Source organism: Anguilla rostrata, chromosome 14 (genome assembly GCF_018555375.3).
Source record: "Anguilla rostrata isolate EN2019 chromosome 14, ASM1855537v3, whole genome shotgun sequence".
In the NCBI taxonomy this organism is placed as follows: domain Eukaryota; kingdom Metazoa; phylum Chordata; class Actinopteri; order Anguilliformes; family Anguillidae; genus Anguilla; species Anguilla rostrata.
This window is the reverse complement of record NC_057946.1, coordinates 35,618,791-35,631,803: the sequence shown is the minus strand read 5'-3', so window position 1 is coordinate 35,631,803 and position 13,013 is coordinate 35,618,791. Positions and strand designations below refer to the sequence as shown.

The 13,013-nt window shown below is 43.3% G+C and overlaps 1 protein-coding gene across 3 annotated transcripts; it reads right to left on the bottom strand.

Annotated features, from left to right (window-relative positions):
- Positions 1 to 364: 364 nt before the first annotated feature.
- On the bottom strand, positions 365 to 12,917 carry helq (helicase, POLQ like). 3 transcript variants are annotated; one of them, XM_064308825.1, is made up of 18 exons: positions 12,262 to 12,917; positions 10,792 to 11,437; positions 10,119 to 10,297; positions 9,174 to 9,374; positions 8,048 to 8,120; positions 7,733 to 7,830; positions 7,014 to 7,112; positions 6,383 to 6,528; positions 5,434 to 5,673; positions 4,853 to 4,994; positions 4,068 to 4,172; positions 3,525 to 3,738; positions 3,029 to 3,186; positions 2,631 to 2,729; positions 1,755 to 1,928; positions 1,325 to 1,438; positions 975 to 1,113; positions 365 to 569 (listed from the first exon to the last, which is right to left on the bottom strand). In XM_064308825.1, the coding sequence occupies exons 1-18, from the start codon at positions 12,463 to 12,465 to the stop codon at positions 556 to 558; spliced, it is 3,045 nt and encodes a 1,014-aa protein (XP_064164895.1). In that variant the 5' UTR covers positions 12,466 to 12,917; the 3' UTR covers positions 365 to 555. The 3 variants fall into 3 exon arrangements, with proteins under 3 accessions (XP_064164895.1, XP_064164894.1, XP_064164896.1); XM_064308824.1 differs by having other exon boundaries at positions 979 to 1,113; XM_064308826.1 differs by lacking the exons at positions 9,174 to 9,374; positions 10,119 to 10,297; positions 10,792 to 11,437; positions 12,262 to 12,917 and having other exon boundaries at positions 979 to 1,113; positions 8,055 to 8,117.
- Between the last annotated feature and the right edge of the window lie 96 nt (positions 12,918 to 13,013).

Sequence of the window (13,013 nt, the reverse complement as noted above, 5' to 3'; positions counted from 1 at the left end):
AAACAGGCTCTTAAGGAAGGACATTTAATGAACAACAGAAAGGGTGCATCCATTGCCAAACAATGATCCAGATGGTTAATCTTATTTGTTACTTAATTATTGCTTGTATTATTTGCATAGACTGCTTTGTTGCTGCTATTGTTTGTGTTAATCAGACTAACCTACAGGGTCCAAGTTAAACTACGCGGGCGTTCCCTGAACTTGGTACTGTACTTCCCTCTCGGGTTTTGTTCCAGGTTATGATTATACACTCTGTTGTACGTTGCTCTGGATAAGAGCGTCTGTCAAATGCCTGTAATGCTGTCCATCATATTGGGTTTCCTCAGGATAGCACTTAAAAGGAAATGAACACCCATTGCATTAGTAGGTGTCCAAATATTTTATTTGTTTTACAGTGCTTCTCCTCCTAGAGAGCCATTTCATATACATAAAAACCAAAAAGCCTGAAATATAAAATTTCTAATAAATATACTGCACAGCAGTCATTATAATGAAGGGAGATCTGAAGGAAGAGTCAGCAATTCATTCGCCTCTTCCTGTAGAGCTTCAGCCTTTTCAGTCAGCAGCATCTGAAACATACAAACTGGAATTCAGAACCCAGTCACAAGGTACAAAACACTCAGACTTGTTTTCAATCAACATTGTCCTTAACCTTGACTTACAAGTAAATGGTAGCTGGTTTTCGTAAATGTGGTACTGCTGGTTTTCGGTCTTCCCCTCTAATCAGGGACCTACTTACCTGACCTATCTGGGACACCAGGTCAGTGGGATTTCTAAGTAGCATTATTTAAACAAATAATTATCAGCTAAGAAAGAAAACCAGCAGAACTACTAGACCAGAGCACCAGTCCTATAGTCCACATGCCTAACATGTACACTTGTCAGGGGTGTCAATTTTGCCCAAATGAAAATCAGTCGCAGTTTTACAGATGGAAGCTCTACCAACAGGTACAGGAGACCTGCCCAAGACTTACTCACTTTTGCAGACGCCACAATCTGATTGGCCTGTCTTGTGGAGAGGTTCTGCATATTCCGGACAAGCACGTGGGGGTCAGCATTGGCCAAATGGGCCAGAGTTTTGAAACCAGAGTTGTACAGTTGCTTGGCTCTACTCTGTGAAAGAGACGAGATGGCACCCATGAGATTCCAGGGGAACTCTGCCCAAAAACCGTATCACATCACAGTACGTTCTGCACTGCCCTCAGAATAATTTTGGTGGCCTGTGTCTGAACCATCCCCATCTGCAAAGACTGTTTGTAGCGATTGTTCTGTTCGTTGTCACTGTGAGCTGAAGCACAGCTGTGCTGATTGGAAGACTGCATACCTCCAGGACTCCAGCGACCTCCATCAGGGGAATGAGCTCCGGCTGCACGCAGTAGGTGAGACGACGGGTCAACTCCGTTAGGAGCGCCTTGTAAGCCCAGAACTCCTCCAGCTCCTGATTGGAAGAGAGAGAGATGCAGTGACATCACCAATGACACTTATGGATTTTTGACTTTTAAAGGAAGGTGTTTTAGACGTTTTGGAAATTTAAAACCAAAAAAGACAAGTGCATCACCAATGACACGTGAGCATAGCCTACTTCCTGGTTCTGGACAAAGGTAATAAAAAAAAATAGGAATAAGATTGTTGTGGTGTCACCTTATTAGTAGAAAACAGAGAGGAGAGGGCTCAAAACAGACAGAACAAACAGAACAGCAAGGTGATTGGTGGACCCCTTCCCGCTTTAGGGGGTAGGGGATAGAAGGGCACACCTCTGTAAAGTGCAGGACGCAGGAGCTGAATGCAGAGGCAGAGCTAAGAAGGTTCTGAATGAAGCCCCTGGGTAGCTGGAATCTGTCAGCCACACTCCACAGGTCTGTCTCCTTCAGCAGGGAGAACAGAACCATGGCCAGGTAAAGCCTGTTCACTGCCACTGTGTCCACTGCCTGAGAGAGAGAGAGAGAGAGAGAGAGATCAGCTTTGAATATGAGTAAAAGATTCTTAAGACTCTTCTTCCTTGACGTGAAGTACTGATGAAAAAACGTGTTCTTTTTTTCTTTTAAATTTTTTCCTGTTTTCTTTTGCACACATTTGTGCCGGCATTATGTGAGCTGGAATAAATCAGTGTCTTTATGGGTCAGACGGATGCATTTTTTTGCACTGTGCAGTTAGTACAGTCTTCTTTTCTGCTCATCACCATACCGTGATAACAGACATCTGTCAATGCAAAGGGTGGCGTTACAGGCTTTGAAAACATGCAGGCGTTTGTTCTTGCCCGTTCGTTAACTGCGCTCCAAATCTCCTCGTACTTCAGGTTTGATTGTTAGGTTGAGGTTACCCAGTGAGTCTCCATATTGCCTTTATTATTTACCCATTGAAAGCCATGTCAGTAAATTAAGTAGGAACATCAGTGAATAATTTCATGTTGTCAAGAGTCTGAAGCACTGCATTTAGCTGAAACACAGACACCTGCTTCAAATCTACCACAGTAATCCTCAGATGGATAATATTTTTTCTCCTGAGTGAAAACACGATTGTAAAGCAAAGTACTGTGAGTGTTAATACTCTCATAAGCTGAAGTACTTTGTCCTGGGGTGCATTCATTTATGAGAATAACAGCTGTGTAAAGATCGGCGTCGTGTCCACACCTTTTTCACACTTTGACCAGCTGCCTTGCGAGCCACGAAGCTCTCGGGCACGCCTACAGCGGCAGACATCTTCTGCTCTGCGGCAGACAGTACGGAGAACTGGAACAGAAACACGATCATTACATATAATCTTTCTCTTTACCTCACAGACAGGGTGGGGCACAAGTCGTTTGCAGTACAATGAAGTAGGGTGTGGGGAACCACTGCCTCAGAGAAAAACAATGACAACCATGTAAGTCTACTGAAGCGTATGTTTTAAGTGAAAAATGATTCTTCCAGTTATGACTTAAAAGTATGAAGCCATTTGATTCTTGTACTTTATTTTTACAGTGGCATACTTTGAAAGCCTTGGAGTTGGTTGGAAAAGAGAGGTTGTTCTAGGAGTGCTGCTGGCTCACCTGCCTGAAGTAAATCATCCAGTCAGGTTTGCACTGAGAGACCATGTCATACGGTGTTACCAGGTAGACTAGGTGAAGAAAACTGTCCAGCATCAGACACTCCAGGCCTTTTGATAAGTCTTTGTACAACAGGTCACTGTAGGTCAAATCAATCGAGCCTGCAGGTATATAAAACATGCAAATCTGAAATAGCAAGCAACCCAGACAAAAACTCTCTACATTCTTGTACCGAGCTATGTGAACAAAGTAAGCGTTTACTTACTCAGCCTTGCACCAAAACATTGCTAGTCATTAAGTTTGAGTGCATTACACCCTCAAAATAAAAAAAATGAAAAAAAGGTTCTGCACAGTGAGGCCATACAGTGAACCATGAAACACAGAAATGCATGCATCTGCAGAACCCGTTCACTGCTGCAGGACCCACTTCCCATCAGTGAATCACTTCACTGACCACAGGAGATAAAGGAGTAGCCCTCTGTCCAGGTAGGCATGTCACCTTTGTAAGTGGCTCTTCCCAGCTTGGTGATGCTTAGAGCAGTGCCCTTTCCTGGATCAGGAGACGACGCGGAAACCAACCCCTTCTCAATGAGGAAGCGCAGAGAATCCTGGGTAATGTCCGAGAGACTCTTCTCCAGGACGACGTGGGCCTGCTGCACCCCGAGCAGAGTGGCGGACATGAACTGCTCTACTTCGTCCGCCGTCTTCGTTATCTGGAGAGAAGAGGCCAAAAAGCAGACGGACAAAATCAGTCTCCCTAAACCTTAAAAATGAAACCATTTAAAAACAAATTAATCTGTATGGTTCATGTGAGGATTTACATGTGGGTTTATTAAGAATTTAAGAATTGTGAATTGTGAAGTTGGCAGGGCATTGAGGGGTCTGTGATGTAAAGTAAGAAAATACACTTCAGGTAACACCACAACAGCAATAGTCAAGCAATTTTGACAGGCCTGATATATATTCACACAACACTGTGAAACGTGGCCTGCAGTTTGTCTTCAGCCTGTGTGTGCTGCGGGTCTCCTGGCTGTGGACTCACGCTCAGGCCGATGAGTGACAGGATCAGGCTCTGAATGCCTTTGCCGTCGTTGTGCATGAGGTTGCTGTAACATTTCTCCATTGGTGCGGACACCAGCTTTTGTGCCTGAAAACACAGATGATTACGACAGCGCTGCTGAACAGCCATTCCGACCTGTCTCTTTGTGCCATATCCACATATATTATATACATATTATAATCCACATTTCCACAGTTGGGTCCAACCAGGTCGAGTTGAATGCTCAGGTGAGTGCGCACCTAAAGCCTCAGGCTAAAGGTCACTCCAGGCACTGCTGGCCAGGCTGCTTAATGAGCGCCAGGCCTCCGAGGTGCCAGTATCACTGTAAATCCCTCCCACACAATGCCTCCCACTGTTAACATCATGCTACTACTGAAAGGTAGCCACTAACTTCTCCTTTACTGCATCAGACTACCAGTGATGACCTTGGCCTAAACTGGCTGTGGAAATGTGGATATGGGTACATGTATGACAAATATAACAGAATACCACAAATGCAATAAAAATATAATGAATGAAATCTCATGAAAATGGATTGTTTACATTTTGGATTGTTTACATTTTGCAGACACTCTTATCCAGACTAACTTATAAAAGGGCAGGTATATAAAGGTCTAGGTAAAGAGCAGACAGTGGTGTTTTGCACAAGCCACATGGGAGAGATGCAGTGCTTAAACTGGCAAATGGATTAGAAGACGTGGTGTTATCATAGCATCGGCAGGGCCAGCGAGCCCTTCACACACAGAGACCTCATGCTGGTTCTTTACCATGAGCTTGTCCTTCTCCTGTAGAATCAGGATGCTCTCCCCTGATGTGTCGATGCCCGCTCGCCCCGCCCGACCCACCATCTGCTTATACTGGCTCCTCTTCAGGAAGTCTGTGGCCACGTAGGGAGACCGCAGGATCACCCTGACGATGCCACACAGACAGCACTTAGAGCAAAGCCAATCAACCAAGCAAATCAACCCATAAAGAGCCTTTGCACTTTGGCAGCTGCTGGCAGGAGCAAATGTTCAGCAAATAATGAAAAGCCAACTATATTCCTCGGTTAAGATTATTCTGGGGATCCACAAATATCCTGAGATTCTTTATGTGATGAGCCCCAATTAGTCTTTAATAATAAGAATTTTTATTTGTATTTGCATGTAAAAAAAATTTTTGTATGTAAATAATTTATATGTAAATTTGCTTTTTTTTTTTAAATTTTCTTTCTTCAGCAGCAATAGCCTGGAGCAGCAATAGCCAAAATTCTTGGCAATTAATATTAACAAAAATCGTGGATAAAACAGGGACCGGGCTGGGTGGGGAGTGGGTGGGTAGTAGGGGGGGCTGGGGCCCAGGGACCCACCGGCGGGCGGGCAGGTTGATCCCGGCCGCCAGTGTGGAGGTGCAGGTGAGGAGGCAGAGCGTGCCCGCCATGTAGGCCTCCTCCACCAGCCGCCGCTCGTCCCCCGTCAGGCCGCTGTGGTGGTAGGCCAGGCCGTACGGGACGGTCTTCTGTAGGACGGGGCACAGGGACCCGTTCCCACTGGCCCTCAGCTCCCCCAGCAGAGCCGCCTTCTCCCCCTCTCTGTGCTGCACGTACTCCCTGAGCGGGGAGAACAGGAAGAGGAGTCTAAGAGCCTATTTTGTAAGCAAAGTCATAAGCTGGTTATAAAATCACTGTTTGTACAGTACACACGGTTATGCACTCCCTCTACCTTTCCATTGCTCAGTGCAGGTGTTCAACTTGGGGGAAACTGTAAAATGTTCTGTATGTGACTTCAGAAATATACTGAAAAAAACTGATTTGTCACCATTAAATAATATTCAACAATTCCAAACACCCCTGTTTGCTTAATTGATAAGAAGGGGAAGAGCTATATCCCAAAAGACCATATTCATGCCATACGGGTCACACCATTTGTTCTGTGGGGAACATGGAACATACCAAACTCATATTTTGGGTGGAGTTTCTTTTTCAGTTAACGGGAGGAGTTTAAAGCAGAGGGGAAATGTGTATGTCACAACCGTTTAAAGCAATGGGAAGTGTGTGTGGTGAAAGAGCTTCAAGCAGTGGGGAAATCGTGCGGTAAAATTGTAAAAACCATTGGAGAATGTGTGCTAAAAGATGTGAAAGCAGTGGAGAGTGTGTATTGTAAAATGGTTCAAAGCAGTGGGGAGTGTGTAAAGTCAGTAAAGCATCTTTGTGACAGTTCTCTGTAAAAAGTGCTACAGAAATACATAAATTAAAATTAAATTGAAATTGTGGTAAAGCGGTAAGCAGTGGTAAAAAGCAGTCGGGAATGCACACATACTTTTTCAGGTACTTGCAGATCATCAGTGCCACGTTCTCACAGTTCTTCTTGGTGGGACAGAAGACCAAACAGGAGTGTGCCGGGATCACCTCTGTCACCAGGGCGATGATGTGATCCGGGTCCATCTTCTGCATGGTGCTGGAGTACTGCAGGAACACAGCATCACACGAGGAGCATGAGGAGGGTCCAAACTCACAATCACATCTCCTGGACCCACCGGCAGGGCATGGGAGGGGTTCAGGTGGGTCACAGGATACACACGACAAAATAACTTGTATATAAGTTATACATATATGTATATATACACATATATGTATAATCAACATTCACACCTTTCAAAATAAATGTGTGGCTGTAGTTGGCACTAGCATGGTGCAGTCTGGTTATCTAACCATGCAGCCCACCCACACACAGGAACAGTGCATTATCAAGATGAGCCAAGCAGCTGTTTTTGCATAGGGTAAAATGTTTCTGTTCCATATTTGGCATCAGGCAACATTTTAATAAGGGGAGGGTCACTCACCCATTCATCTATTTATTTCTGCATCTGGAACTTGAAATGGGTTCATGAAATAGATTCCCATTACCACTGCAAGCGATAAACGTGGATAGTCTCTAAATGCCTGTTCACCTTGAAGTTTAAAGGTCGCAATAGTCTGAAGCACTGTTCTTCCTTCGGGTCAATCTCATAGATGGAATCCCTCAACTTCACATACTCTTTCAGTTGGACCTGGACATAAGAAAGAAACGATTAAAGCGACAGTGTTAGACCTACCCAACCTACCCAAAAACAAAAGGTTATCAGACATGTGTCTCAGGCCCTCATAAGCACTGGGGAAATCCAGTACCTGCTTAAATTTCTGGCGTCACCAGATTCAGTGCAATAACCCAAGGAGCATCAACTGAATATGAAATTTTAAGTGTGTACCCAAAAAGGTTGCCATCTTACACTGAAAATGGCCTATGGATATGTGCTTTGTGATTAATATTACCAAAACAATTCAAAAAGCAAACCACTTTTATTTTCAGTTCAAGTGAAGTTCAGGATCACAAATGAATCGCCACATTCTCTGTTTTTCTTCTGCTTAATTAACATGTTATTTGCATGTAGACAGTCAGTGAAATTTGTTTAAAATTGTGAAACCTTGGTTGTAGAAAGTAGGAATTCTGAAAACTAAAGGTTTCTGATCTCAAGTGAGAAGAGCCTGTGTGGATGTAGGGCTCCTGTTCAACCCCAGTACACCAAAACTTCATTTAACCAATTCAGCAAACAAATTAATCATTTTCCTCAATCAAACCCATGCGTTTGGAGTGGAGTTACGCGTTTTAATGCAAAAAAAAATTCCATACGGGTCTGAACTCATTGGTGTAATCGTCTGCTTTCAGGAATTCCTTCAGGTCCTCGACATTGCTGAGAGTGGCACTCATTCCAATAATCTGTGTGTCTTCTGTCAAAACAATAATAATAATCAAAAATTTGAATTAAAATTTAACTCATGAATTCCACAAAACACAAAAAAAAAGATCTTAAATGACACAGAAACCACAGAACTCAAGATGAACTGAAATTGTATGAGCCATTCTAAACAGCAACAGAAAACACTGCACAGTGCCGCAGTTGAATGACTTGCAACATCATTTTAACTCCCATGGAGTGAAACTTACTGCTTACGTATAGAACTTTTGCCAGAGCCATTTCCAGGACTGCCCCTCTGCTCCCCTCACCCAGCATATGCAGCTGAAAAAACAGCAATGTCCAACAATCCCTTAAATAAGACCACTGTCCTGTATGCATTTCCTAAGTCTCAGCAAATCTCCAAATAGATAACATCTTAAGCAGTAAGTCAAGCTTTGGCCTGTCATAAAACTGTACAAAATTCACCAGCATGACCACTGACCAGGAAAAATCTGACATCACATATCACTCCAATTTTAACATCTCGACATTGGTTGCCAGCACAGTTTAGAATTGATTTTAAAGTTTACCTGCAAAGCATCACCTGGGCTGGGAACGAAGTATTAGTGTAATGCCTTATGTCTCAGCTCCTAGACTCTGGAACAGCTTTCCTCTAAACACTAGAACTGCAGGGTCAGTGTCATAACCTAAATCTATTGAGGTTCAATTACATAATTTTGTCATCATTGAACCTCATTTTTCTAAGCTTGCTTTCTATTCAAGGTTTAAACGGTTCACTTTTCCTGTTTTTGGTTTTATCGTTTTTGTTTTCAGTGTTAAAGTTGCCCAATTCTGTGTCTTGTAAATTTTTATTTGTTCACCTTCCATCTGATATTGTAGTAGTAGTAGTATCTTAAATACAAGGTCATTATACAAAGGCATCCTCGTAGTTTACTGCTTTTGTTAGTTTTTTCTTGAGTGCAAAGAAAAAGGGGAGGAAACTATGACTTGATTGACCAGGTTCACCCAGAGCCTGTGATTCAGACCCACTGTACAACTGCCAGGCAGGCACAAGACACTGAATACTCAACAGGTCTTATCCAGGAGTGCAAAACAAATATCCTCGTACCCACTGCAACTACACAGATATGGTACCAGAAACCCAGTCTTAGGCAAGCCTGTTCTGCTTCGGCGTTTTTACTGTAATCATGGGTGCGATTTTTTCAGAATCAATCCGGAAATACTGGTTTTCAGGACCTAAATGTCAACCAGAGGCAGAGGACTTGGGTATGCCAAGAGCTCTGACACTCTGATAGCAGGAGAGAATGTTCAGCAGAATGTTCTGGAATACATTTTGTCCTCTGGACTTTTTTTATTTTTTAATTTTTTTTTTACCTCGTCCACCACCAGCAGGCCGATGCTGTCCAGCCGTCCAGTTTCCACCAGGGAGTTGACCAGGCTGTGGCCCTTTTCGATTGTGGCGATGTACAAGGACTTTTTACTCATCCTCTTGACGGGGGGAAACCTGCCCTTGCTGCCGGCGTATTCTTCCACCAGGAAGCCCAGTTCCAGGCCAAAGGCAGCCAGGCCTCGCACCTGCAGAAGGATACGCTTTAATCAGGGCCTTATACCAATGGAAGAATATGCTTTAACCAGGGTTATACCTATGGAAGAATATGCCTTAACCAGGGTTATACCTATGGAAGAATATGCTTTAACCAGGGCCTTATACCTATGAAAGGCTGTCTGTTAACCAGGGCCTCATACTGGGAGAACGATCCACATGAACCAGAGCCTTTTTACAGCACTTTGTTATCCTGCCTTCTCCTGTACCAGGGAGATAAGCTTCTGTTTAAAGTGATAGTTCACTCAAATATTACATTCAGGTATGTGTCCACTTACCCAGAGTGCTATATCGATCCGTATAGTTTTGCTGATATTTGACAAGTTTTCTAGATATCCGCTGCAGCTCAACCTGATACAATGGACCTTAATAGGCCTGTAGCTATTGTAGCCTCAAAGCACCAAAAATTAACATCTGAAAAACTCAACAATGTCGCTTTCCAAATATTACCTCATGGTTACTCACAAACATCCACAGAGCTTAAGTTATGCACGGTTTCATTGAGAACTACTTTCCACAAACTATACCGACTGTTAATCTCCACGCGAAGTCTCAACCAAAGCACTGCAGTTTTCTGGGGCGCAGCGTCAACGCTGTTAAAACTGCAGCAGATATGTAGAAAACTATCTGGATGGACAGCACTCTGGGTAAGCGGAAACACACCTTAATCTCATTTTTGTGTGAACTGCCCCTTTAACTGCACTGTGTTATCCTACCTTCTCCTGCACCAGGGAGATGTATGGAAGGATCAGGAGCGCGTTTTTATGCCTGCACAGCAGCTCTCTGAGAATCAGGATTTCCGCCACCAGGGTCTTCCCCCCACTTGTGGGCAGGGAGTAGATCAGGTTCCTCCTCTGCTGCACCGAGTCCAGCGTCAGGCACGTCTTCTGCCACTCTGGAAGAAAGGGCGTAAGCTAGCCTCACATGCCAGGCCTACAAGGCCTCTGCTGCACACCTGGTGAAAGCACTGCAGTAAGCAAGTGAAGCAATAATATAAACTTTCCAATTAGTGTAAGACACTACATACATATTGCAACATTTGAGCACAGTGAAAGTTCACAGATTGGTAAATGAGATCCTGGACAGAGTAGAATTCATACCATTCACATATTTAAATTTCAGACTTTTACTTTGCTAACACTTTTACACTTTGATTTAAAAAAGCCCACACCAAAATAGATAATTTTGTTCCAGTTTTCCTAAGATGTGCAATTAAAGTACCAGATGGTGCTGTAATTAATGATATTGTACCAGTGTAACATAATTAAAGATATTGTACAGGGTGTGGTACACTTAAAGATACTGTACCAAGGTGTTGTGTAAAGATATAGTACCAGACTGTGGTGTAATTCAAGACAATGTGCCACAGTGTGGTGGACAACTGTTTACCATACAGGTCCTGGATTCCTCGCAGCCTTGAAATGAGGTCCTTTACTTTGGTAGGGAGGCCAAAGAAGGGACCAAGATCAGTCTCACTGGATATGAACTCCATGGCATGTGTGGCAACACTGATCTCCTTGGTAACCACAGCCTCTTTCTGAACCGTGGTCCTGGACACGAGGGCTGAGGATGTGGTTGCATTCCCAGCCATGGCTCTCTTCAGCTGCTCCGTCATGCTCCTCCTTGGCTTCTTCCTCTCCGGGGTGACGCATCTCTCTCTGATTTTCACTTCAGGTGTGGAGGCAGCACACCTCTGGTCCAGTCCAGCTTTTTTCACAACCTCCTGCTGAAATGCAAGCTGGGAGCTTGGAAGTTCTGCAAATGACTGGTCCCTTAAACTCGAGACAAAGGTAGAATCTCTTAGATCTTCATTACATTGCTCTTTTGCTGTCTTTAGTGCAGTGAAGTCTGCCTCAGGGTGCTCAAGTTGCTGTTTGACATCTGTGTGCTCTTCAAAAGAAGGGTCTCTCTCACTCCTACAGTCTGAGCAGGGCCCCTCCAGGTTCAGCTCCATGTCATCCATCTTAGCCAGGAAGGAGGTATCACCAGCAATGCTGTCATAGTCGCCGAATAAATCTTCATTGTCACTACAGTACTGAAGGGGGCGACAAAGAGCATGAAACATCAGCAAGTCATCGTGTCATCATGCTGTAAGTATGTTTTATGTCAAATACAAAATATGTCAGGGATTGAATTGATGACTGGCAAGAGATTCAATTCACCTGGCATCCCAGGTCTAAATCAATCCCTGACTGGGGGGAAAGAATTACCCATGGTTCTCCTGCCCTTGAGGGTCAGATTTGAATATCCAAGGCCAACATAATGTCAATTGATATGTCAAAGAACTGCCTCACAAGCCCAGTCATTTTTGTTCCAGCCATTTTTGTTCACAGCCAAACTCTTGATCAGTTAAGTTTGTTGAAATTGTAAATGTGCATTAAAGTTCTAGAGTCTTCCCTTAAACTTATCAAAATAATGCAGGTTGGCTTGTCTCCATTTGTCCCATAACATTTCGCCGAAACGCTTTAGTGTCAGTGAGCAAGTGTCCACACTTCCTTTAATTAGCCTAGAACTTTGCTAATTTCACCTTTTACTTAATTTATTAAAAAAGCATTTACCATGCAGTAACAGAGAACAGAATTAGAGAAGCATTAGTTTATCTGACGTAAGCTAAAGGTCCTGGGATGTATAAATATGGGATATTTATTCTTCACGTCATGTAATACCGCATTCGTCCATAACGTGGCTTAAAAATGAAATCGTTCCTCAACAGATACTATGTGTTTAGTCAAGAACAGTTAACTATTCAATATCTTTAATTGTGGTTTGACCACCAATATGCACATGGTGCCCACGGCCGAGTTTGAGAGCCGTTTTAGACTGATGGGATATTGTGAATTGGATTTGAAAACAGCTTACCTCAGTGAACTTAAGTCCAGTTGTAGCTATAGGTCTGTCTTTCGCCTCTGTACCATCCTGGCGATGCAGACCAGCGCATTGCTCCTCATTTGAGGTTGCCCTCTTCATAGCTGGAGTGAGAGGATTTCTCGGGGAATCCCTTGATCTTTTACGTGAAGAAACGCGTTTTATTTTGATTTCGCGATGCACAGCAATGTCATTCATTCTTCTATCCAAGATGTGTTTATGATATTATAACGTTATGATATCACCATCTTCCTGGTTTTTTAACTATATCGTGCACAATTAAAAATGTATCATATATCCACACACAGTTCCATTACGTGCTTCGACTGTTGACTTTGGTAGCTGAATAATAAAAAACATTACGCTAACTATTGTACAGCATTTTCCACATTACAAAATCTACTGGATGGTCCATTAGACTGAAAGTCAATTTCGTTTTTAAATTTCCCCTGCAACCAAGCCATAAAGCGACCATAGCATCACATTCACGCTCATACTAACGTTAGCCCCCTTGCTAGAAAGCTAAATTAAAACGCTATTCGTGCGCGTTTTAATACAAAATTCCATTTGTAAACAAAACAATAACTTCCACGTTTATCCCGGAAAAAACTACTCATCTAATACTGTTAGCGGTTGGTGTGCAGCAAAGTTATTTAAACCTAAGGATCCAATCAGGAACGAGGTCATACTGTCACTTTAAATGCCGTACGGGCGGAAAAAGTATGTTAACAAGCATTCATGCCTTC